General features: G+C 37.8%; 1 protein-coding gene across 9 annotated transcripts in view; it reads right to left on the reverse strand.

The window, feature by feature from the left end:
* RPS6KA3 (ribosomal protein S6 kinase A3) overlaps positions 1-27,709 on the reverse strand; it is a 117,412-nt gene that overhangs the window by 17,492 nt on the left and 72,211 nt on the right. For 6 of the 9 annotated variants that reach the window (XM_030806626.1, XM_030806620.1, XM_030806619.1 and 3 more), the window contains 12 exons: positions 26,852-26,931; positions 26,149-26,255; positions 21,150-21,187; positions 20,488-20,630; positions 18,816-18,886; positions 9,508-9,596; positions 8,950-9,014; positions 8,767-8,869; positions 7,676-7,800; positions 5,262-5,387; positions 1,924-2,013; positions 100-258 (listed from right to left, as the gene is read on the reverse strand). In XM_030806626.1, coding sequence (XP_030662486.1) covers positions 100-258; positions 1,924-2,013; positions 5,262-5,387; positions 7,676-7,800; positions 8,767-8,869; positions 8,950-9,014; positions 9,508-9,596; positions 18,816-18,886; positions 20,488-20,630; positions 21,150-21,187; positions 26,149-26,255; positions 26,852-26,931 — 1,196 coding nt within the window. The remainder of the gene's footprint in view (positions 1-99; positions 259-1,923; positions 2,014-5,261; positions 5,388-7,675; positions 7,801-8,766; positions 8,870-8,949; positions 9,015-9,507; positions 9,597-18,815; positions 18,887-20,487; positions 20,631-21,149; positions 21,188-26,148; positions 26,256-26,851; positions 26,932-27,709) is intronic. The other 3 variants (XM_030806627.1, XM_030806623.1, XM_030806625.1) reach the window with 1 other exon arrangement.

Here is a 27,709-nt window from a genome sequence, read left to right on the forward strand (position 1 = left end):
TATTTTCCATTTCATGCATAAAGTAACTTCTATCTAATTTTAGCTCAAACATAAAGGAAAAAAGTGTGTGTGTATATATATAGTGTTAAAAAGACTTACCCCTTGTGCGTGAAGATATTCAACGGTTTTGGTTATAGTGAACAGGACAGCACTGGCCTCTCGTTCAGAGAAAAATTTTTGTCTAAGAATTTTATCCAGCAATTCACCTCCTTTCATAAGTTCTGTTACTACATACACATATTTTCCATCATCATATACCTATAAATTTCAACATCAAAATGTGAATATTATTTGAAACTTTATATGTGCCCAAAACAAAGTTTAAAATATAAAAGAAAAATTAAACTCACTTCATATTCAATAAAAATTTTATTTATTTATTTATTTTGAGACAGACACTCGCTCTGTCGCCCAGGAGTGCACTGGCACAATCTTGGCTCACTGCAATATCCACTTCCTGGGCTCCAGTGATCCTCCCACTTCAGCCTCCCAAGTAGCTGGGACTACAGGCGCATGCCACCACACCTGGCTAATTTTTGCATTTTTTGTAGAGACGAGGTTTTGCTGTGTCTCCATGAGCAGTGATAATCTGAGGAAATTTGAGTTTTGACAACCCCCAGATAAGGCCTTTGGGCCTATGTGAACATCATTAGCAAGAGAAGACTTAACACTACCTGGGGAGTTCACACTGTTTGCCAACACTTTGTTATAATAAAAGTCAAGAGAGACATAGGCAACAGGGTTATCATGACAGTCCAGGGAAAGATACTCTACTTGTCCTGGGGGTGGCAATGGGCAGGGCAGGCTTCCTGGAAGGAGCAGTGCCTTAGCAAAATCTTATATGTGTGGTAGTTAGCCAGGTAAAGAAAATAGATGGTGTTAGCAACTGAGGGAACTATAAATTCAGACAGAGCAGCGTGGAAAATGAGGCATATGCAAGAAATTTACATACTAGAACACAGAGCATAAGGTGTATGAGAAAGGGTGTGTGAGAAGTCTGAAAACTACAGAGGAAGGCAGGGTCTTAAGGGGCTAGGGACTTTAGACTGTAGGCAGGGAAGTTAAATGGGTAGTTATGAGTGTTAGATCTCTTTTCTAGTAATGTGGAAGATACTTTGGGGTAGTCTGGAGAGTGAGACTAGTCAATATTGAATATGAACTAATAGTAATATTAACACTGAACATTTAGGTAAGTGTTCAAGTAAGTGCAGATATTAAAAGCAATAATATCGTAAGTACTTTTCTTCTTAAAGCAAAAGTAGAAAAAAATAACTGTACAAACATATCTTTATTGATAAATGAAATTATGCCATATACACATATACATTGTTTTCAAATCTACTTTTTAAACTTACCATGTTGAATTTGTTTTGTTTTGTTTTGTTTTTGTTTTTGAGACAGGGTCTTGCTCTGCTGCGCAGGCTGGAGTGCAGTGGTGTGATAACTGCTCACTGCGGTCTTGACCTGCTGGGCTGAAGCAATCCTCCCACCTCAGCCCCCAGAGTAGCTGTGACTATAGGCATGAGCCACTATGTCAGGCTAATTTTTAAATATACTTTAGAGACAGGGTCTCCCTATGTTGCCCAGGCTGGTCTTGAACTCCTGGGCTCAAGCAATCCTCCTGCCTCAGCCTCCCAAAGTACTGGGATTACAGGTGTGAGCCACTGTGCTCGGCCCGGCTAATTAAAAAAAAATTTTTTTGTAGAGATGGAGGTCTCACTGTGTTGACCTGGCTGGTCTTGAACTCCTGGCCTCAAGTGATCCTCCTATCTTGGCCTCCCAAACTGCTGGGATTATAGGCGTGGGCCACTGTGCCCAGCCTATGATGAGTTCTTTGTCTACCACATGATTTTTGAAAATACACTACTTCCAATGTGAGTTAGACAACTGATTCAAATGATCCATATTAAAGAATCTACTTACATCCTTTAGAGTGATAATGTTTGGATGCTGTCCATAACGAAGAAGAATTTCAATTTCTTCTGTTGGGTCTCTCTTGCTTTTATCAATAATCTAAAAGGCAAATATTTATCACAAAACCTCATGAACTATACAGTTATAAACATTAATTGTTTATAGCTACAGACCTTGGGTATTAACTCATGTAAATAGTGTATAAATAAGCCATTTATCAATCAGTTTTATTCAACTACCTGGCCAGATTGTTTAATCAGAAAGCCAGTCTTGATACAGATGGCAAGGCTGTAAATTCCAACTCATGAGTTGCATTCCCACCATGCCTCTCCAACATAAGTTTGTAGTAAGATTAGGACTTAACCAGACACTCAAAAAGCCTCGAGAAAAGGTACCAAGAACACAGTTAACATATCTTTTCTTCTATCCTTGAGGCCTTAAACATTTGGGAACTCAGTCAACTTCTAACCCCCCATCAATACAGATAATTAAGAGCTAGATATATCTATAACACCACCACTAGCATCTGCTTATTGAATAAAGTTTACTTCCTTTAATAAAATGCTTCAATTGAATATCCTGTTAGTTGTAAGCTACTTATAAAAGCTAAGAACAATCTTGTTTTTGAAGTTAGGCAAAAAGCTACATAGAAAATCACACCTAGAATTTTATTTGGTTAGAATTTGGTTTAATTATTATAATAAAGCCCTTTAAAATAGTAATGTAGCTTTCTAACCCTTTTATTTTGGCTGCTCCTTAAAAATATTTCTCTTAATGTTTTAATCTGCTAAACTAATATTATATAAAAAAGACAAATTTTGCTTTCTATTCATTCAAAGGGTAGTCTGAAACAAATTAGGTGGCCTTTGTATGTTCAATTTTAAACAGCTTAGTAATTAAGTATGCACTAAATACCCAGACACTCCAGCAACCTAGGAAACAGGTTACAATTTTCAGCATGGGTCCAATCTTCTATCTGAAATGCATTTATAGTTGACTCTTGAACAACACAGGTTTGAACTATGAGGGACCAATTACACGTGGATTTTCTTCTGCTTCTGCCATCCCTGAGACACCAAGATCAACTCCTTCTCTTCTTCCTCCCTCCTCAGCCTACTTAAGGTGAAAATGATGAGGAAAAAGACTTTTATTATGATCCACTTCCATTTAATGAATAGTAAATATATTTTCTCTTCCTTATATATTTTTTTCTTTTTTTGAGACAGGGTCTTGCTCTGTTGCCCAGGGTGGAGTGTAGTGGCGCAATCACGGCTCACTGCAACCTCGAACTCCTGGGCCTAAGTGATCCTCCCACCTCTACCTCCTGAGTAGCTGGGACCACAGGCACACACCACTACACTCAGATAATTTTAAAAATTATTTGTAGAGATGAGGTCTGGCTATGTTGCCAAGGCTAGAGTACAGTGGCACATAGCTCACTGCGGCCTGAACCTCCTGAGCTCAAGCAATCCTTCTGTCTCAGCCTCCTGAGTAGCTGGGACTACAGGCACATGTAGCCATGCCTGGCTAATTTTTAAACAATTTTTCTGTAGAGATAGGGTCTTGCTATGTTGCCCAGGCTTGTCTCAAACTCCTGGCCTCAAGCAATCCTCCCACCTCGGCCTCCCAAAGTGCTGGGATTACAAACGTGAGACACTATGCCTGGCATGACTTTCTTAATAACACTTCCTTTTCTCTAGCTTACTTTATTGTAAGAATACAGTATATAATACATATAACATACAAAATATGTGTTAATCGACTATATATGCTATCAGTAAGGCTTTCTGGTCAACAGTAGGCTATGAGTAGTTAAATTTTGGGGAGTCAAGTTATACGTGGATTTTCAACTGCTTGGGGATCAGCACTCCTAAGTCCTGTGTTATTCAAGGGTGGACTGTACTTGTAAAACAGTTCTGTATATGGAGAACAGGGAAGATAAACATATAGGTGCCCACTGTAATCAACTGCAAATGATAGTGTGGAATTAGGCAAATGGGTGATTAAGAGGAGAGGTATATGGAATAGACATGCTAATTTAAGAGATGATCTGGGACTAGTCTTTTGAAAACTAGAACACACTGGGAGGGGTTGTTTTTGGCATGGATCTGCTAATCTGAGCCCAGTTTGCATTAGATCTATACTTGTGCTTGTGGACCCCAAATGTGTGGTAATTTCAGTAGAATCCAGTTGTGTTGGGATTGGTTTTATGAATCACTTAAGTTACAAAAATCCACAAATAGCTTGGAGATATTTTTGAGGTTTTAGGCACAGTCCTCAAGGTTTCTGTAATTCAAAGGGGCCTCAGGACATTTCTGCTTTTTATGATGTATTTATGGAGGCAAGACACATCCTTAAACTGCCTACCAAATACATTATTAGTCTTTTCTCCTTTCATGTAAGCAATTTGAAAATTTCTATGTATCTTAGATTTCACTAAGAGCAATGAATAGGAAAATAGAAAATTAAATGTATTTCTTTTAAAAATTTCCTTCTTTAAAATTAGCTTTACTGTCCTCCCAATGAAGCAAATTAAATGTATTTTTATGCTTCATCCTTCTATCTGACAGAAAGCCCTATAGACACTGACAACTTTAAAGCAGTTACATCTAAGTTTAGAAGAGTGATAACAACTAATGTCACTATCTCTCTAAATATGAGCTATGCATATTTATAAACCAGTCCTAAGGTTCAAATAAGTTGAAAGCTTTAGACATCGTTTGAATTGCTTGAGATTGGAGAGCAGAGGTTACTATTCCAAGAAGTGAAAAGAGACTTGAACATAGTGCTTGTTCACTTACTACTAAAGGTTTGAAATTCAAACTTTATCGCAGAGCTAGGTTCCTTGGTTTCTGGCTTAGAAAATTCTGTCTTAGGATACTTGATGAAATTAAAACAGCCAATGATAATGAATTTTATGATAGTGGTTTTTATTCATTTATTAGTTCCCAGATCCTTTTAGATGCAAAGAAAGGTATGAACTTTTTGCCAGAGAAGATGTAAACACACAAAATTTTGCACACAATTTTGAGGAATTTGCTGACACCCTGAGCATAAAATGGGGACCTCTCAGAGTAAAAAGATACTTTAAAAATCACTTGAGGTAAAAAAAAAAAAAAAATCACTTGAGGTGTAAACTGGTACTGCTCTGGGCAAACTAGATATATAACCACCTGACCTTTAGCTCACAAGGTTCTAGATTAAGATCTCTGAAGATCACTAGCCAGATATTTAACTTTTTTAGAACAAAAGGCACTTTTAACAACAAGAGGAGTGTAATTTTTAACTGGTACTGACATGCATGAACAAGAACTGTACGATTTGCATTTTAAATTAAAAAAATTTACCTTCACTGCAAACTCCATGTTTGTAGCTTTATGTATACATCTCTTGCAAACAGAGTAGGAGCCAACTCCAATATCTTCTTTTACTTCATATCCATCAGTAAACTGAATACTGTTCCTGTGTAACTGCTACAAAAAATTATAAATTGGTGAAGAATCCCATAATGCCTTTAGTGCATTTTATAATAGGGAAGTATGTTACTCAGCATGCATTGTTGATGCCCTACATATAAATGAATAAGAATAAAAATACATCTTTATAGTACTTATTATTCTACAAACAAGTGATTTTGGAAGTGTTTACAATGAAATGTACAGCAAGAAATATGACTTAAAAAAGCTTATGTTACAAATAAAAATTGAATTTGCACGACAGAAAAAGCAGAGCTACTTGATATGGGGCCTATATCTTTGCCTGTGATTCAGCCTTATTCCAGTCCCCAATCGACTATGGGTTTTCAAGTACCTTTGCAAATGAGAAGTTTGAAACCTATGGTATAGAAGGAAAGGATTTAGGAGGATTCAGAATTAGAATATCTGAATTCTTGTCTCAGGTACACCACTTACAGGCTGTGTAACTTTGAGCCTGTATTTTCTCAGAGGGTAATGGTGAAGATTAAATAAAAATAATGTATTTGCAAGCAATACCTGTTATCGCCATTTTGGACTTTCAGTAGCCACACCCTCCTTTCTTCACCCTGAAGTCATAGCCTTACACAACTTATGCTAAAGAAGCTGGTCATGGGTTAGGGACTAATAACACACAGTAGATGATGAACAGCAACTTACTGATTCCATAAACAGGCTGAGGAAAGTTGTGCTGCCCTTAGCTATACTGGTATGAGACATCCATGCCTATGAGCTTTGTACATGTTAAAACTTGAATTTTGTAGGATATACAAGTTTGTGGTTTCTATGTTAGGTACAGAATTTATAATTTAAAAACTTGCCATACATTCATGTGCTTGCATAGTAAATGGCACAGACTATTTCAACATGAGCTCTGCTTAAAAAGCAGTGTTTTAATTGTTTTTCTACAAAATGGAAAACAGGATAACTGACTCATGAAAAAACTTTACAGCAAAAGCAACTTAATCATCAAGCAAATCCAAGTACAAATGATATCCTAAAAACAATCCAATGTTCCAAAAGATGTATCTAGTTCCCTTTGATTAGAAAGATGACTTAAGATTTGAGTTCATTTTTATTTCTTGTATCTTTCTAAGGCAAAGGTTGACAAACTATGGCCAGTGAGCCAAATCTGATTCATTGCCTGTGTGCATAAACAAAGTTTTATTGGCACACAGCCATGCCCACTTGTTTATGTATTGTCTGTGGTTGTTTTGTGCTACATAGCAGAGTTGAGTAGTTGTGACAGAGCCCATATAGCCCACAAAGCCTCAAGTATTATCTGACCCTTCACAGACAAAGTCTGCCAACTCCTGTTCTAAGGTATCAAAGAACCAGAAGACCTCAATTCATCACAGCTGACCTGAAGGAGGCAGAGGGTGAAACAAACTTGGCATGAAAAACATTTTGAGGCACAGGACAGGACATAGACAACATCGTCATGTTTATCTCAACTCTTTTAAAATTCTACTTTCTTTTCTTTTTTTTTTTTTTTCCGAGACAGAGTCTAGCTCTGTCGCCCAGGCTGGAGTACAGTGGCGGATCTCGGCTCACTGCAACCTCTGCCTCCTGGGTTCAAGTGATTCTCCCGCCTCGGCCTCCTAAGTAGCTGGGATTACAGGCATGCGCCACCACGCCCAGCTAATTTTTGTATTTTTAGTAGAGACGGGGTTTCTCTGTGTTGGACAGGCTGGTCTCGAACTCCTGACCTCGTGATCCGCCCGCCTCGGCCTCCCAAAGTGCTGGGATTACAAGCGTGAGCCACTGCGCCTGGCCTAAAACTCTACTTTCAAGTCACATAGGTATCTAGGATTTTGGTTCTTGCAACCTTTTCGATGACATATGAAAAAAATTTCTAAGAGTAAAGTTAATGATATAAAATGTATTTTATTTTTTGAGACAGAGTTTCAACTCTGTCACCCAGGCTTGAGTGTAGTGGTGCCATCTCCGCTCACTGCAACCTCTGCCTCAGAATCAAGTGATTCTTGTGCCTCGGCCTCCTGAGTACCTGGAATTACAGGCACGTGCCACCATGCCCAACTCATTTTTGTATTTTTAGTAGAGATAGAGGTTTCACTACGTTGGCCAGGCTGGTCTTGAACTTCTGACCTCAAGTGATCCACCTGCCTTGGCCTCCCAAAGTGCTGGGATTTCGAGTGTGAGCCACTGTGCCCAGTCTAAAATGTATTTTAAATTGCTTACTCGAAGTCAGTAGAAAAAAATCTATTCACAGAATGAACTATATCTTATAACATTCCAAATCTAAAATTATTTAGACATCCACTCACCTGAACAATTGAATGTACACCAACTGTCTGCATAGCTTGGCTTTCATCATCTGAGGTAATAGCAACAAAACTAAACCCCCGAAAAAGCTGATGTGCATTAGCACTAGGTGGAATGCCAGGTGAATCTGCAAAGAGTAAGAAGTGACAAAGAAGATTCATTTGAAAGGAAATTAAGGGAAAAACTGTTGACACTATGACCTTTTTCACTTATTCTGGAATTCTATTTCTCAGGTACACAGTATATACCTCTTGCTTTCTGGGATACCTGTGAGGCACTGTATCAGATCTGTTCTGATTGTGTATTGCCACTACAACACCAACATCCTAGACCCTCGGAGCCTAGAAAATAGCTAATTCGTTTGAAGAATATAATAAATAGATGAATTACAGGGTTAATGGTATTCAAAATTAATGCTGTCCCATGGAATTTCCTGAAATGATGGAAATTTTCTTTATCTTTACAGTCTAATATGATAGCCACTAGCTACATGCAGCTTTTCAACATTTGAAACATGCCTAGTGTGACTGAGAAACTACATCTTAAATTTTAATTAATTTAAATTTAATTAGCCACATGTGGCTACTGGCTACCATATTAGAAACTGCAGCCCTCAATAATAACCTAGTTGGGGTGGAACGGGGGAGATACAAGGTTGATCTACAGCAAATTTAGGAGATTTGAAGATAGCATAGAGAGTTATCCAGGAAAAGATTTTCTTTTTTTCTTTTTGAGACAGAGTGTCACTCTGTAACCCAGGCTGGAGTGCAGTGGTGCAATTTTGATGCACTGCAACCTCCACCTCCCAGGTTCAAGCGATTCTCGTGCCTCAGCTACCCAAGTAGCTGGGATTACAGGCACATGCCACCAAACCTGGCTAATTTTGGTATTTTTAGTAGAGACAGGGTTTCACTATGTTGGCCGGGCTGGTCTCGAACTCCTGGCCTCAAGCGATCTGCTCGCCTCAGCCTCCCAAAGTGCTGGGATTACAAGTGTGAGCCACCGCACCCTGAGTCTGGAAAAGATTTTCTGATGGAACAAGAAAAAAACATATTTGTTGTCTTATATTTGGGTTTTCACATTTTCTCCTTACCTTTGGGAGTTTTTGCAGTAAACTCAGGATCAAAATAGAATGTATCTTCAGGCCTGCCCGTTGCAGGTTTAAATGGTGGATGAATTTCTCTTCTATACAGTTTCTGGAGGGAAAAAAAAAAGAGACTTACACATGTTTTAATTATAAAGAAATATTTCAAGCAAGTTTTCATTCTATACTTACATTCCAGTCTATTGTTGAGAAAAATGAATGTCTTTTAATTTCTTCAACTCCATCTGGTCCTGCACCTATCAAAAATGGATTCATTGGTAATTTTATTTCAAGGAGAAATATACATATTGCTTGGCCTTTGTTTTCAATACTTGTCTAATTAATTAATTAATTAATTAATTTTGAGACAAGGGCTTGCTCTGTCACCCAGGCTGGAGCACAGTGGTGCGATCTCAGTTCACTGCAGCCTCAACCTCTCAGGCTCAAGTGATCCCCCTACCTCAACTTCCTGAGTAGCTGGGACTACAGGTGCGCACTACCATGCCTGGCTAATTTTTGTATTTTTTGTAAAGATGAGGTTTTGCCATTTTGCCCAGGCTGGTCTTGAACTCCTGGACTCAAGTAATTCTCCCGCCTTGGTCTCCCAAAGTGCTGGGATTACAGGTGTGAGCCACCAGGCCTAGTCTTGTCTAAATAGTTAATAATTCCACCACAAAACAAATACATACTCCCCCCTAAAAACAAACACCAACAAACATACAACATAAACAAATTAGTTAAAATTTTTACCTAATCTGTTTGCAGGATTTCGCTTGAAAAGCATTCGTAAAAGACTCTGGGCTTCAGGACTCAAAAACTGTGGCATTCCAAGTTTGGCTCTAAATAATAAATCCACATAATATTTTATTTTTTGGAGGCATCTTTTTTATTTTTAAAAATTCTTAAACTTTTTGAGGTACCTGTAGATTCACACTCAGTTGTAAGAAATAATACAGAGAGATCCCCTGTGCCCTTTACCCAGTTTCCCCCAATGGTAACATCTTACAAAACTACAGTACAATATCACATCCAGGATATTGACATGGAGACAATCCAATGATCTCATTCACATGGCACTGGTTTTATTTGCACTTATTTGTGTGTGTGTTTAGTTCTATGCCATTTTATTACATGTATGGCTTCTGTATGAATATGTCACAGTTTGTTTATCCATTATCTGTTGAGGGACATTTGGGTTGTGCCCAGTTTGGGGCTAATATGAATAAAGCTACAGTGAACATTTATGTACAGGTTTTCATGTGAACACATAACTGAATTTTAGTTCATAATCTAATGAGCTTTTTCATTTTTCAAAATTTTGCAAAGAGCACTGTGAAAGTAAGATCATTTGAATCCTAGTTCTGGCTCTGTTACTAAGAACTTTGGGACAGTGGGAAAGCCAATTATTCTGGGCCTGTTATCATTTCTTCATAAGCAAAGGGATTGGACTCTAGACCAATAGCTCCCAAAGTATAGCCTCAGAACTCCTCCTCAAAGGGAATTTAAGAAACTTAACATTTAAAGCTGCTAAGAGAACATGTGTTTCATATGCCACTTTTTCCTTTCTATTCCCTTTAACAGCCCCTGAAGGGAAAGGGAACTGTGGGAAAGAGGATTGTGAAATATTGAAGATACACAGTCTAAAAACTGCTGGCCTAGATGAACTTGAAGGTCTGTTTCAGCTCTAATTTTAATTCTTTTTCCAAACCTACAAATTAAAGAAACCAATGATCCTGTTAGTATGACAATAATAATAGAGCTGGGGAAAATTCCTATTTCAGAACAGATCTATTTATTATTCAGTGGGTTGTTATTGAGCTATTACATGCCAGACACTGTTTAGTGCTGAGGATACAGAGATAAAGAGAGCCCATGAAACTCATGGTCCATGGTGAAGATGGATACAGATAATGCTAGTACATTAAGAGACAAATGCAGAAGAACATATGCAAAGAGTGACAAGGGAACAGTAGGGGATATTTAATTTAACATGGGAGATTATGAAAGGTCTTGAATGCAATCTAAAGGCTAACAATTTATTCATTTGGCTAGTGTTTCCCCAAATTTTACTGAATAACATTAATCCCTCTAGATAGTTAGCAACAATAAAAAAATCATGACCCAATGAGCTTGTAGAATGCTATTATATCCCCCTATTAGAGACACAGAATTAAAATACACTGCATATAAAAAGGCTGAGAAATCTAGAGCAAACAAATCAGTTTTTTTTTTTTTTAAGACAGAGTATCCAGGCTGGAGTGCACTGGCACAATCTTGGCTCACTGCAATCTCTGCCTTCTGGGTTCAAGGGATTCTCGTGTCTCAGCCTCCCAAGTAGTTGGGATTACAGGTGTGTGCTACCACACCTGGCTTTTTTTTTTTTTTTGTAGAGATGGAGTTTTGTCATGTTGGCTAGGCTGCTCTCGAACACCTAGCCTCAAGTGATCTTCCCACTTCAGCCTCTCAAAGTGCTGGGATTATGGGCGAAATCAGTATTTTATAAGTATTTATTTCCAGCACCTCTTTTTCAAAGAATACCTATTAACATCTTGTAGAATTAATACTCTCTTGGACAAATTCGGGGAAACACTATTGTATTAGGTAACAGGGATGCAGCAGAGGTCCTGAAACTGGACTAACATGACTAGACTTATTTTCAAGAAGGTAACTCCAAGGGTAGTAGAGAACAATTTGGAGTGGGAAGAGGTCATAAGTGGTAGGCAATCAACTTAGGAATGTGGTCAGATAGTGTGGGTAAGAGGTCACTGTTTTCTGAATAAGCAGTTTAATTCAGAGGAAAGGCTCGAACAGTGAAATAATTCTGAGATCGAATTTGGAGAATACCTAATTATGCAAAAGAGAGAAGGAATAAAAAATGATTTCCAGGTTTCTGGCTTGGAAAAGAGGGTGCATGAAAATGCTGGTAACTGGGAGTATAAGAAAACAACAACAAATAAAGATACATTTAGTTCAAAGATGTGAAGTCATGCATGTAATATGTTTTGGGAGGGCCAGGTAGGTGAGTAAATAGAAACACAGGTCTAATGCCTGGTAAATTCATGTAAGAAAGAGTGATTTGAGGGTAATTAAAATGTGGAGGGTAGTTATAGGAAAGACTGAAGTCAGTCAGGAAAGAGTGCAGAGGGGGAAGAAAAGCATATCATAGATGGATCCTGGGGGATAAGACCATTTAAAAGGTAGTCAGAAAAAGAACAATTTGGGCATTAAAAATAATGAATGCAATTGGCTGAATCACATTGATTATTAAGTCCCATGAGTTTATTATAGTAAAATAAGAAAAAGCTAAGTCAAAACACAAAAACTCAACTCACTAGATACTACCCCCACTAGGAAGTGCTCTGACATTAGAAACAATTAAGAAAAGAATTAAGTATTCATTCTCTTTTTCTTGGATGAGCCATATTTCAAGTAATTAAATCATCATAGCTGATGAGAGAAAGTTTGTTGAGAAAATACCAGCTAATAAATGAGGAAGGAATAATAATAATAGAAAATCATGGCTGGTGCATAGTGGCTCATGCCTGTAATCCCAACACTTTGGGAGGCGGAGGTGGGAGGATCACTTGAGCCCAGGAGTTTGAGACCAGCCTAGCAACATGGCAAGATACCATCTGTACAAAAGATTAAAGAACTTGGCTGGGCATGGTGGTGCACCTGTAGTCCTAGCTACTCGAGAGTCTGAGGCAGGAGGATCATTTGAGCCCAGGAGTTTGATGTTGCAGTGAGCTGTGATCATGCCACTGCATTCAAGTTTGGACAACAGAGCAAGACCTCATCTCTAAAAAACCTTTTTTTTTTTTTTTTTTTTTTTTTAAAAAAAAGCAATTCATCACTTTTGAATTCCTTACATAATAACTGTTTCAAGTAATTATTATAACTGTTTCAATGATTATTAATGGATAGAACTATTAGTTAAAAGCATGACAGGGAACTTTACAACGGAGGAATCAGCTGCAACCACTGGAGCCCATCACTTAAAGTGGGGGCAACCAGGTATTGTAAGCCTCCTGATGTAATAGGCACCACACAGGGTTAGCTGTGAAATAATCTTGCTAAAACAGTTTAACCAAAAACAGGATAGAGGATCAAGTTAATAACACTGAGGGAATAAAAAAAATTTCCATACTCCTAGGAAAAGACTAATTGTTATATAACCATGGTAACAAGAGAACCACCAGAACTGGTGTTAAATCCTTTCAGTTGGTTTAAAATCCATTGAATTGATCAATGACAACTTGCCTGGTGAACACCTGCAAAGATGAGTAACTGCTCTTTGTCTCTGAAAACTAGCCAAACAGGAATGGACTCACTCCAATAAACACGCCTGAGTGCCCACTGGTCAACAACAGTCCCACCTAAATAATCACATTCTTACAGATAATGTCACTTATAGACATGAAAATCTGCCAGTTCTTGAGCTCCACCCTTCCTCAAAACCCTATATAAGATTAGTGGTCTACTATGTTTGGGGAGAGTCTAGCCTTACCATAGCAAAGAATAAAATAAGCTTTATGCTTTTTGTTTCAGATATTGAGAGGGGGTCTCATTCTTTGACAAGATAAATCCAGAAAGCAGGGTTCTATAAAACAACTGACTAGGTTTCTATGAATAAACAGCAGGGGAAAAACAGGGATAGAGTAACAGAAGTTTAAGAAGTACAACCAAATGGAATGTGCAGACTTGATTTGGATCCAACTGTAAAGACACAGTTTTGAAGAAAATCTGAAAAACTTAGTTAAGGACTGATGATACCTAAGCATTATTGCTAGTTTTATGTGGATGTGTAAGCAAACATCCATATTTTTAGCAAGGCAAAGTGAATTAAGTAGATATGTCTGGAATGCTTATAATACTTCAGTAAAGAAAAGAAAAAAAGAATAGATAAAGCGAAATGGCCAAATCTTGATAAATGTCGAATCTGGGTAACAGGTATATGTGTTCACTGAATTATTCTATTTTTGATAATTCATATTTGAAAATTTTTAAATTAAAAAAGGAAAAACAGGAAGAAAAGAAATCATGTAAGAGAGACCAAAAGGGAAATGGTTAGAGAGGTGGGAGAAGCAGATCAAAGTAGGAAAAACTATGGAGGGAGGGAGTGGCCATCAGTGTCAAACACTCAGAGATGCCTTTCTTGAGTGTCCCATCTAATATGGCTCCTGCTTTCTGCTCCTTCCCTCACACAGTAAGGAGTCACTACCATGAGTACAGAATTCTGATTTATTATCCTTATATCTCCTATTACTATCTGAAATTGTTTAGATATTAATTCCTTGTCTCTCCCACTAAAATACAAGTTCTGAAGACCACCAAAGACCTTTTCAGTCTTGTTAATACTACATCTCAAGTATGAGTAGCAAGAACTGAAACATCTGTTAAATGAATTGTGTGAATGAATGGTACAGAGTCATCCTTTTGACAACCTGCCACTGGTTTTAGCAACCAGAAGACCACTGATAGCCACAGTGAGAGCAATTTCAGTAGAGTGGTGGGGATGAATGACAAATAGGCTGTGGAATAAAAGAAGCCAAAAAAGTAGTAACAGAAAGCATAGACTACTTTTTAAAGAGGCTTTGTGTTGAAAGGATGCAGGAAGATGGTACAGTAACTTGAAAGGAAGGCCAAGTCAAAGAAGGATTTAGTTTCTTCAACACGAGAGTGTTTGTTCGCTGAAAGGGAGGGATCAAAGCAGATGAAATGATAAAGGTTCAGTGATGAAAGTTCAGTGAACATTCATTTATGTAGCATATCTTTTTAGACCTTTTATATTGTGTAGAATAATATAAAATGCCCCCAAAAACCCCGAACAAAAACACCCAAAGTACACAGCTCAATTATTTACCACAAACTGAATAGTCATCTGGCCAAGACACATAACATTGCTAGAACCCCTCATCCAGTGTAACCACTTCCCTTATTTTGCCTCAGGCTTTTAACCATCTAAATATGAACCCCAAAAACTATGCTTTAGTTTTGCCTGCTTTGTAAACTTTACAAATAGAATCATATAGTACTTTTTCTTCTGTGTCTGAAATTCCTTAGCTCCACATTCTTGTGAGATTTATCTAAGTTGTTGCATGTAACTGTGGCTTGTTCATTTTCTTTGTTGTACGGCATACTACACCCATGGGCCAAAGCTTCAGCCTGTTTTTGAATGGCTCTCAAGAATTGTTTTATATTTTTACAGGGTTGGAAAAAAAATACAAAGAATATGTGACAGAGACTGTGTGTGGCCCACAGAGCCTAAAATACATATAGTAAATACAACAACTTCTATTGTATTCGACTGTACGAATATACCATCATTTATTAATTGATCTTCTGTTAATAATCAGGTTTCCACTTTTTGGCTACTACAAATAATGTTGCTATAAACGGCTTTGTACTTGTTTTTTGATGTGTGAGTAACTAGATTCTTTTAACATGGGTGCATGTCTAGGAGTGGGGATTACTGGATGAGGGTATACATATATTTGTCTTTAGAAGACAAGGACAAAAACTGCTTTCCAAAGTGGTTATACGAGTATTGATATTCCTTCCAGCTATGTATAAAAGTTGCCACTGCTTCACATCCCACCATTTTGTACTGTCAGTCTTTTTCTTTTTATTTATTTTTATTTTTTAAAATTTTTGTATAGGGCAGCAGTCTAGGCCAAAAATGGTTCAGAATGCTCCTGTCAATCTTTTAAATTTTAGCCATTCTGGTGAGTATGCAGTGATATTTCCTTGTGATTTTAATTTGCATTTTCTGATTAACGAGGTTGAGTATCTTTTCATAAGTTTTTTGGCCATTGAATATCCTCTTCTGTCAGATCCCTAAGCCTCTTGCCCATGTTTTTATTGGGTTGTCTTTTTCTTATTGATTGGGGTTCTAGATAGATTGGTAATGATTTTTATGTATGGTGGAAGGTAGGAATTTAAAAAAAATTTTTAATTCTTTTAAAGCAAATTTTTTTTGAGACATGCTCTTGCTCTATTACCCAGGCTGGAGTGCAGTGGCATGATCATGGCTCACTGCATCCTTGACCTCTGGGCTCAAGCGATTCTCCCACCTCAGCCTCCCAAGTAGCTAGGACTACAGGTGTGCACTACCACACCTGGATAATTTTTATATTCTTGAACTCATGGCCTCAAGTGATCCTCCCACCTCAGCCTCCCAAAGTGTTTGGATTACAGGTGTGAGCCACCACTCCCTGCCTATTTTTTATATGAATATTTAACTTTTCCAGCATGATTTATTAAGAAAAGGCTATTCTTTCCCTACTGCTCTGAAATTCCCAATGGTCGCAAATTAAGTGTCCACATATATAGATCTGTTTCTGGGCTCTTTATTCTATTGCATAGATCTACTTTCCACACTTGTTTCAATGCCGTATTATCTTAGTTACTGTTATAATAAGACTTAATATGGTAAAGCAAGTCTTCCTATTTTGGTCTTCAAGAGTATTTCAGCTATTCTTGGTCCTTTGTATTAACATATTAGAATCAGTTTATCAAGATTCACATTAAAAAGTTGTTAGGATTTTAATTTTATTTGCATTGAAACTATAGTTTTGTCATCCATTATAGTAGCCACTAGCCACATATGGCTACTGAGCACCTGAAATGTGCCAATCCACATTGTAAGTGTAAAATACACACTGAATTTCAAATGAGAATGAAAAAAATTAGTTTACAACAAATACCTCAATCATTTTTTAACATTGGCTACATGCTGAAATAACATCTTGGGTACACTGGGTTAAATAAAATATTACAATTAACTTTCCTTTTACTTTTTAACTTTTTTTATTTTTTGAGATAAGTTTCATTCATCACCCAGGCTGCAGTGCAGTGGCATGATCTTAGCTCACTGCAAACTCCGCCTCCCGGGTTCAAGTGATTCTTCTGCCTCAGCCTCCCAAGTAGCTGGGATTACAGGTGTGTGCCACCACGCCCAGCTAATTTTTGTATTTTTAGTAGAGACAGGGTTTTGTCATGTTGGCCAGGCTGGTCTCGAACTCCTGACCTCAGGTGATCCACCCGCTATGGCCTCCCAAAGTGCTGGGATAAAAGGCGTGAGCCACCACGCCCTGCCTCTTTTTACTTTTTTAAATGTAGGTACTAGAAAACTTAAAATTACGTATGTGGTTCGCATTATATTTCTCTTCTTTTTTTCTTTTTTCTTTTTTTTGAGACAGGGTCTCACTCTTCACTCTGTTGCTCAGGTTGGAGTGTACTGGTGTGATCAGGGCTCACTGTAGTCTTGACCTCCCAGGCTCAAGTGATCCTTTCATCTCAGCCTCCCAAGTGGCTGGGACTACTGTCACGTGCCACCACATCTGGCTAATTTTGTTATTTTTTATTTTTGTAGAGATGGGGTTTTGCCATGTTGCCCAAGCTGGTCTCAAACTCCTTGGCTCAAGCAATCTGCCCACCTCGGCCTCCCAAAGTGCTGGGATTATAGGCATGAGCCACCATGCCTGGCTGGTTCACATTGTATTTCTAGTGGATAACACTGATCTATAGAACTGTTATCTTTACAACACTAGGTCTGTCATAACATGAACATGGTATATCCTTTCAAGTTATTTTGGTCTTTTAAAATTTCTTTAAATAAAATTTTCTGGTTTTTTTGCACAGAGGTCTTACACAACTTCTGCTAGATTTATCATTAGGTATCTGAGAATTTTTACATTGTTGTAAACACTATTCTCTTTGAAAATTCCGTTTTTTTCTTGAGATGGAATTTCACTCTTATTGCCCAGGCTGGAGTGCAGTGGCATGATCTTGGCTCACTGCAACCTCTGCCTCCCGGGTTCAAGTGATTCTCCTGCCTCAGCCTCCCGAGTAGTTGGGATTACAGGCACCTGCCACCATGCCCCGCTGATTTTTTCTGTTTTTAGTAGAGACAGGGTTTCGCCATGTTGGCCAGGCTGGTCTTGAACTCCAGACCTCAGGTGATCTGCCTGCCTCAGCCTGCCAAAGTGCTGGGATTACAGGCGTGAGCCACTGTGCCCGGATAAAAATTCCATTTTCTATTGCTAGTACAGAGACGTAGAATGGATTTTTGTTTATTGACCTTGTATCCAGTAACTTTGCTAAACTTATTAATTCTAAGAATTTATATGATCACTGTATTTTCTTTTCTTTTCTGAGACAGGGTTTTGCTCTGTTACCCAGGCTGGGGTGCAGTAGAACCATCTCAGCTCACTGTAGCCTCAAGCTCCTGGGCTCAAATGATTCTCCTGTCTTAGCCCCCATCCACCACCCCGCAAAGTAGCTGGGACTACAGGTGCTTACCACCATGCCTGGCTAATTTTTGCATTTTTTTGTGGAGATGGGATTTTGCTATGTTGTGCAGGCTGATGACTGGATCGTCTACGGATACAGTCATGTTATCTCAATAATGATAATTTTATTTCTTCTTTTTAAACCTTATACTTTACTTTTTTGCTTGACTTACCATATTGGCTAGGACTTCCAGGACAATGTAGACAGAAGTGAAATAATGGGCTTCCCTGCCATATTACAAATCCCAAAAGTAAAGCTTTCAGTATTTCACTATTAACATGAAGATAATATGAGTACTCTAAATCTATGCAGTCTGTTCATATTCAAACCACGTAATATTGATGAATTTTTAGTTATTTCTTATACTACAGCCAACACTCTAAAATCTCATTTTTTAGTGTGAAACATTTATTTTATTTTACTTTCTTGAGATAGAGTCTCGCTCTGTTGCCCAGGATGGAGTGCAATGGTGCGATATCAGCTCACTGCAACCTCCACCTCCTGGGTTCAAGGGATTCTCCTGCCTCAGCCTCCTGAGTAGCTGAGACTACAGGTGTGCACCACCATGCCCGGCTAAGTTTTGTATTTTTAGTAGAGATGGGGTTTCACCATGTTGGCCAGGCTGGTCTCGAACTCCTGATCTCAAGTGATCCATCTGCCTTGCCCTTCCAAAGTGCTGGGATTACAGGCATGAGCCACAGCGCCCAGCCTGAAGCACTTATTTTAAAATCTCATCAAAACATCTATATTAAGGGAGTACTTACTTAAGAATCATAGTCATTGTTTCTTTTCGATCTTTTCCTTGGAAAGGTAGTGTACCAGTAAGCATTTCAAACTACAGAAAGGCAAAATAATCAGAAGTATTAGTCAATAAATATAAAATCTCAAGGCCAGAAGGTAAAAAAAAAAGCATCATTTTAATTATAACCAAATATTCTAAAATTGCTACATAACAAGTGTTTTCTATTTCTACCATATTTGTTACTGAAGTTCTTGATAATTCCTAAAACGACTGAGCTATACAGTTTTTTTTTTTTTTTTTTGTAGAAATCAATCACATTTTATTTTTTTTTGAGACAGGGCCTGGCTCTGTTGCCCAGGCTGGAGCGCAGTGGCACAATCTCGGCTCACTGAAGCTTCCATCTCCTGGGCTCAAGCAATTCTCCCACCTCAGCTTCCCGAGTAGCTGGGACTACAGGCCTGTGCCACCACGACTGGCTAATTTTGTCCATATTTTTTTTTTGTAGAAACGAGGTCTCAGTACATTGCCCAGGTTGGTCTTGAACTCCTGGACTCAAGGGATTCTCCCACCTCAGCCTCTCAAAGTGCTGGGATTAGAGGCATGGGCCACCATGCTCAGCTTCATCAATCACATTTCAAATGGCAATTTTAAAGTGTAGATATGTGAACAATTTGATAGATATGCCAATTTCATATGAACTTATTTTATTTATTTATTTTTTGAGACGGAGTCTTACTCTGTCACCCAGGCTGGAGTGCAGCTGGCACGATCTTCGCTCACTGCAATCTCCGTCTCCTGGGTTCAAGTGGTTCTCCTGCCTTAGCCTCCCAAGTAGCTGGGATTACAGGTGTGTGCCACCATGCCTGGCTAATTTTTTGTAGTTGTAGTAGAGACAGGGTTTCACCATGTTGTCCAGGCTGGTCTTACAGGCATAAGCCACCACGCCCAGCCTAATTTTTGTATTTTTAGTAGAAACGGGGTTTCACCATGTTGGCCAGGCTGGTTTCGAACTCCTGACTTTAAGAGATCCACCTGCCTCGGCCTCCCAAAGTGCAGGGATTACAGGCATGAGCCACCGTGCCCGGCAGAACTTATTATATATTTTTTGAAACAGAGTCTCGCTCTGTTGCCCAGGCTGGAGTGCAGTGGCGTGATCTTGGCTCACTGCAACCTCTGCCTCCCAGGTTCTAGTGATTCTCCAGCCTCAGCCTCCTGAGGTGTGTGCCATCCTGCTCGGCTAATTTTTGTATTTTTAGTGGAGATGGGGTTTTGCCATGTTGGCCATGCTCGTCTTGAACTCCTGACGTCAGGTGATCTAACCGCCTCAGCCTCCCAAAGTGCTACGATTACAGGTGTGAGCCACTGCCCTCGGCCAAACGAACTTATTTTAAGGGTCACTTACTAACAGATTTCTGGACCAGTTTCTCCAAAAGACTAAACACCATTAATGCTTTAGATTGTTACTATTAGCAGGAAATCTATGGTAATATATTTTTTTTGCCTTTTCACATTAGGATGAGATAGACGCAGCTAACAGATTTCATAGTCCTTCTATACTGCATGCAATAATGTTTCTTGGTTATTTATTACATATGGCATAAAGACAATAAAAACACCACTTTCTTTAACATTCACTGCTGATCCTCACTTAACAACCTCCTTCCCCGCCAAAAAACCCCAAATTCAAACCTTACCATTAACACACCAAAAGACCACCAGTCAGCACTCTGAGTATGACCTCGACGATTAACTACTTCTGGAGCCATATACTCCACAGTTCCACAAAAAGAATATGCCTTCTTTTCATGGTCAATAGACTCTTTACTTAGGCCGAAATCTGCCAAAACAAATATCATAAATATCCTACATAAATTTGCACATGTAAATTTTAAACTTTGAGTTCTGACATTAATCATTTAAAATTTCTAATACAAGTTTTTTTTTTTTTTTGAGACGGAGTCTCGCTCTGTCTCCCAGGCTGGAGTACAGTGACGCCATCTTGGCTCACTGTAACCTCTGCCTCCCGGGTTCAAGTGATTCTCCTGCCTCAGCCTCCCAAGTAACTGGGATTACAGGCGTGCACCACCATGCCCAGCTCAGTTTTTTGTATTTTTAGTAGAAACAGGGTTTCACCATGTTAGCCAGGCTAGTCTTGAATTCCCGACCTCAAGTGATCCACCTGCCTCGGCCTCCCAGAATGCTGGGATTACAGGGGTGAGCCACCACGCCTGGCCCTAATACAAGTTTTTAATTTTAATACAGTGTATTACTCAATATTTGTACCACAATCAACCTTAAAGGAAAGTATATATTGTAGGAGAAAATATTTTAATAAAACGAGGATTTTTTTTTTTACCTGTTAACTTGATGTGACCTTCTTCATCAAGAAGTATGCTGAAAAAAACAAAGAAAATCTTTTAAGAACACTAAATAGAGATTTATAGAAGCTAAGACTGAAATTACATCCTTGAGCATCAGATCACCACATTTACTCTAAAATATTGCTTTAGACTGTGAATAAGATGGCAAAGGCAAAGGAGGAACAAATTATTTTTTGGACACACATTTATAACAAATCCCAAAGGCAATGCCATCAACTTGTATTAATATGCTAGGGGCACTTGAAAATTATTAGGAAAAGAATCAAATCACCTGTACTCTTCCCAGCTGCTCTTTCTAATGCCTTTCTGCAGATGTAGTTTGACTAAACCCCCTAGTGCCTGCATTAATAGACAGAGGGTCCACACATTTAATGCAAAAACATCAGACATGTCATTCTCTTGGTTATTTTATTTTGCCTTTTTTTCCTTTTTGTGGAGAATAGGGTCTCACTATGTTGCCCAGGCAGGTCTTGAACTGCTGGGCTCAAGCTATCCTCTTGCTTCTGCCTCCCTAAGTGCTGGGATTATTCCCTAAGGTGTGAGCCACTGCGTGCCCAGCTCTCTTGATCATTTTAAAGGTATCTGACTCAATCACTGTTTCCTCATTTTTTTTTTTTCCTGACACGACCTACACAATCCTCTTCTCCTTCCCCATACTCCTTGTTTTTCATTGACCCCTCCCTTCACTATACATATTCTCCAGGTTTTTCTCTCTTCCCCAATAAACTATGAGCTCCTAGAAGGGTTGACCTTATTCATCTTTATAGCTCAGTGTCTGGCAGTGTACAGTACAAATAAGAAATGTTGAATGAATAAGGCCTGTTTGCAAAGGGCCTACAGGGCATTCCAAATAGTTTGGGCTTCTTGTCAAGGACAAGGGAGACCATAATAGGTGTACATTCATGGAGGGTAGAGAAATTTACAGAGAAAATAAAGGGCATTTAGTGAGCTCACTGGGTCATGACAAAGAACAACTGGAGAATGACACTCAGGTTTCTGGCTTGAGCAGATACTTGAGTGGAGTGTAATGCTATTAATCAAGGAGCTACAGAAAGGAGAGAATACTAAGCTGTAAGCCAATAATTGTGTTAAGCTGGTGCAGAAGTAATTAAAAGTAATGGTAAAAACCGCAATTGCTTTTGCACCAACCTAATATTTCTGGATAGGTATGGGGTCAAGCAATAAACTGTTTCACTTATATTTAAAGCTATCCCACAATATAGGCATTTCCTTACTTTTATTTTAACTAAAAATGTGCAAGTCAAATTTTGTTATAAAATTTTACTATAACAAAAATATTACCAATCTTTCTATTTCATAAATGCAAACATAATTACAACAAAGTTTACCACTGAAGGTAATTCAGTAGGGACTTATTTTTCAAGTTTCTTTTATCACAAGCACTTGTTATGAAAAATATTAATATTGATTATGCTTGATTATGAAGAGATCAACACATTTAGAGAGTATAAAGGGCATTATTAGGTACTGTAGAAATCATCCTCCCTTCTAATGAATACACGAAAAACAGTTCTAAAAACAAAACTTCAAGTAATTCTCGGTAATTCTGAAAGAAAAAAGGATAATATGGCTGAAAGGGCATTAGTTTTGCCTTCTGTAGCAAATGCATTCTTTTAAGATAACCATGCTTATACTATATCTTTGAAAGAAAAAGTCAACTGTATCACTCTCAATAAACAACATTCCTTTTCAATGGTTACTAATTATTTTTAGTCATATTTATTATAACAGAGTTCTAGTTTAAAAGAATCTGAAAAACCCTTAACAGTTCATAAAATATTTGGCCTAAAAATTTAAATTTCTCCCAAGTTCTGTATGATGGTATTTACTTGTAAAATTTACCAAGTAAGTGTTATTTCAAATTAATGGCATCATCTAGACATGTATGTTTAAGATCTTAATATAAGCAATCTTATCTACATCTGATCTTATTAAAGCCTTGAGACAGGGCTCATATTTTAATATAACTTTATGACCAATGCCAATACAATGGTCTATGGTAAATATATTCAATTAAATAGTATAAAACACACATTTTTATGAATGTTTAATCTTCTGTTTATAGTAATTTTTCTAAGGACTATATGCTTGACTATTCATTCTCACCAATAATATTTTGTGTCACAATAGTTAAAAGTTGGGAAAATAATCAGGAAAACTCAGCAGTTATTTGGGGAATAAAAACAAAACCATATGAAACTTACCCCAAAACAATAAAAAACATACGTAAAATATAAAAGTACAACAATTTCTAAACGATCACTTAGAAGAGTTCCAGATGAGCATTTCCTCTCTTCCTGTGTTAATACGGAATTTAAATTTTGTACTAACATTTTTTTTTATTATGCTTTAGGTTCTAGGATACATGTGCAGAACGTGCAGGTTTGTTACATAGGTATACACATGCCGTGGTGGTTTGCTGCACCCATTAACCTGTCATTTACATTAGGCATTTCTCCTAATGCTATCCCTCTCCTAGCCCCCCAGCTCCTGACAGGCTTCAGTGTGTGATGTTCCCCTCCCTGTGTCCATGTGTTCTCATTGTTCAACTCCCACTTATGAGTGAGAACATGCAGTGTTTGATTTTTCTATTCCTGTGTTAGTTCGCTGAGAATGATGGTTTCCAGCTTCATCCATGTCCCTGCAAAGGACATGAACTCAGCCTTTTTTTATGGCTGCATAGTATTCCATGGTGTACATGTGCCACATTTTCTTTATCCAGTCTATCATTGATGGGCATTTGGGTTGGTTCCAAGTCTTTGCTATTGTGAATAGTGCTGCAATAAACATACATATGCAAGTGTCTTTATAGTAGAATGATTTATATTCCTTTGGGTATATACCCAGTAATGGGATTGCTGGGTCAAACGGTATTTCTGGTTCTAGATCCTTGAGGAATCACCACACTGTCTTCCACAATGGTTGAACTAATTAACACTCCCACCAACAGTGTAAAAGCGGTACTATTTCTCCACATCCTCTCCAGCATCTGTTGTTTCCTGACTTTTTAATGATCGCCATTCTAATTGGTGTGAGATGGTATCTCACTCTGGTTTTGATTTGCATTTCTCTAATGACCAGGGATGATGAGCTTTTTTTAATATGCTTGTTGGCCACATAAATGTCTTCTTTTGAGAAGTGTCTGTTCATATCTGTGAGTAATATTCAAAATTCTTAACATGATGGTTGTACAACTCTGTGCATATACTAAAAATCAATGAATTATACACTTTTTTTTTTTTTTTTGAGACTGAGTTTCGCTCTTGTCACCCAGGCTGGAGTGCAATGGCGCAATCTCGGCTCACTGCAACCTCCACCTCCCGGATTCAAGTGATTCTCCTGCCTCAATCTCCCAAGTAGCTGGGATTACAGGTGTGCACCTCTACGCCTGGCTAATTTTTGTATTTTTAGTAGAGACGGGGTTTCACCATGTTGGCCAGGCTGGTCTCAAACTCCTGACCTCAAGTGATCTGCCTGCCTTGGCCTCCCGAAGTGCTGGGATTATAGGTGTGATCCACTGCACCCAGGCAATGACTTGTATAATACACGAATTACAACCCAATAAAGCTGTTTAAAAATATTCCTGGTAAAGCAACGCTCGTGCTTATATGCTCATAAAAGGAAAAAAAAACTTTCTTACTCAGTGGTAGATAAACATCAACAAATTAAAACAGAAGTGTGTACAATTTAAATAATATCCGCTTCTTGATGACTGTTACTATCAAACCTGTGGGAAATTTGCTCAACTCACACTTAAAATTTGAAATTACATGGAGAAGAAAATTTTCAATAAATGGTATTTGGGGGAAAGAAAGGGTTAGCTTTATACCATCCCTCTTGCCAAAAAATTTCTAAACAATGGAGCTAAAAGAAAAAAAAAAGATACTATAAAATTAGAAGGAAAATATCTGATCATAGAACTGGGGAAAGCCTAAAAATGAGAGTCAGAATAAATCACAAAAGAAGATTGGTAGATCTGCCTGAATAAAAAAACGTGCATAAATCAAACAACATAAAATTAAAATTGAAAGACTGGAAAAAATGTAAATTTTCTTTCCTTTCCTTTTCTTTTTTTTTTTTTTGAGACAGAGTCTCACTCTGTTGCCCAGGCTGGAGATGCAATGGAGCGATCTTGGCTCATTGCAGCCTTGATGCCCCAGGCTCAAGCAATCCTCCTGCCTCAGCCTCCTGAGTAGTCGGGACTACAGGCATGTGCCACCACGCCCAGCTAATTTTTTGTAGAGATGGGGTTTTGCCATGTTGCCCACACTGGTCTACAACTCCTGGACTAATGCAATTCAGCCTCCCAAAGTGCTCGGGTTACAGGTGTGAGCCACCATGCCAGGCCAAAAATAACATTCTAAAAATAAAATGAACAAAGGCCATGAGCAGAAAATTCACACAAAAATACAAATTGCCAACAAATGCAGATTTCAACCTCATAAAAAAATCAAAGAATGGGATGGCTGTGGTGGCTCATGCCTGTAATCCCAATACTTTGGGAGGCTGAGGCAGGTGGATCACCTGACGTCAGGAGTTCGAGACCAGCCTGGCCAACATGGTGAAACCCTGTTTCTACTAAAAATACAAAAATTAGCTGGGTGTGTTGGCAGGCACCTGTAATCCCAGGTACTCGGAAGGCTAAGGCAGGAGAATTGCTTGAATCTGGGAGGTGGAGATTGCAGTGAGCTGAGATTGCGCCACTGCACTCCAGCCTGGGCAACAAGAGCAAAACTCCATCTTTAAAAAAAAAAAAAATCAAAGAATGCACACAAAAACAGTATTTTTTGATTAACTGAGATTTTTAAAGTATGAAACTACAGTGTTAGCAGAGATGTGAAGCGCAGACACGCTAGTGCAATACTGTGGGAGTTTCACGAAGCCACTTGATTTTTTATAATCTCCTAAACAATCATATTACATTGTATTCAACTTAGTAGCATGATTCCTTACTTTTCTGGTTTTAAGTCTCTATAAATTATTCCCAGGCTATGTAGATGGTCTAAAGCAAGTGCAAGTTCAGCCAAGTAGAATTTGACATCTTCTTCTGTGAACATCACCTAAAATAAAACAATAATTTTTCTAAATTTATTTTCTTTTTGTGTCTGTAATTTTTAAAGTTCCACTCTAGAGTTTAAATATCCTAAAAATTTTATAAATATGATAATTATACATAGCTTTGTTTACAATTTACTTATGAAAGGAATTTGTAAAATTATCTAATCAGTCAACCAATCACTTACTAAATATTAACTATGCACTATGGGAGAAATAATTTTACATTTTGTTGTTAAGTATATTCAGGGTGTGCCACTGTTGTCCCATGACAGTAACATTTTAGAAATGAAAAGTGATCTTTAAAATGCATGCTTAATTTCTAGTACTAATTGTTTAAGGATATCTTGTTGATACACTATTGCTTCTGGAAAAAACTATAAAAGAAGCAGGGTTAAGACAAAGACTGTTTATTTGTCAATTTAAAGTCCTGCTTTCAGAACAAATTCAAAAGGTAGGAAAAGAACTCTTTTTGGGTCTGATTCTTCAAGAATCTTGTGCCACTAGAGAAAATACAGTAAGCATAATACTGAAATATAACAAAGCTTTAGTTCAAACAGGATGCATGTAAATAGATTAAAAATAGAGATTAATTATATACCTCTTTGGATAAGCGTGTAAACAAATCTCCTCCCCTGAGAAAATCCAAAATAAGATACAACTTCCCTTCAGTTTGAAAAGCTGAATGAAGAAATGAAAATTTTCATTTAGTCCACCATAATTTTTTTAGGTTTACATTAGGTCATTCATAAATGAATATTTTAACAAATTAATTATATCAAATGTCCAAACTTACTTTTACTTAGAAGAAAACCACTGATTTATCTTAGTTTCCATGTGGAAATGTTAAATACAGTGTTTCTTCTTATGGAATCACTAGATTTTCAACAGGCAAGTCACTCAGGAATACAATAGTTGTAAACCCATGATACATAAGAAAAACTCCTAACAAAAAAAGACTTACTTAACTACGAAATAACATACAAAAACCATGCCACTAGCTACAGAAAAAAATATGGGTTGGTTAGGTTTAATTACACATAGTAAGAATCACCACACCTTTACCCAATGAGAAAAAGCATACGGCTTTGGGGAAAAGAACAGCAGTGACAATGGTTTTAGGATGTTGACATTAGGGATCTCTTTGGCCTTTAGGGTTGGCTAACACATATAGGCTATAAAAGGCTAGTATATTATTATTCATTATTATTATAATAAAAAAGCAATAATTATCATTACCTGTTCCTATGGCTACCACTCAGAAACTAACTTTATAATATTTTAAAAAAATATAAGCTAAACAATAAAAGCTTCTAAAGTTTGTCTAAGAAATAATGGTTTAATTTTCATGACTTTTTACTATATAGATCTGCTAACCACATACAAATATATATTTATTTATAGTCGTTTATCTGAATGTCCTCAGGGATTTTGAGGCATGAGGTCAAGGGATGATGTG

The sequence above is a fragment of the Nomascus leucogenys genome, chromosome X (assembly GCF_006542625.1).
Source record: "Nomascus leucogenys isolate Asia chromosome X, Asia_NLE_v1, whole genome shotgun sequence".
NCBI classification, from domain to species: Eukaryota; Metazoa; Chordata; class Mammalia; order Primates; family Hylobatidae; genus Nomascus; species Nomascus leucogenys.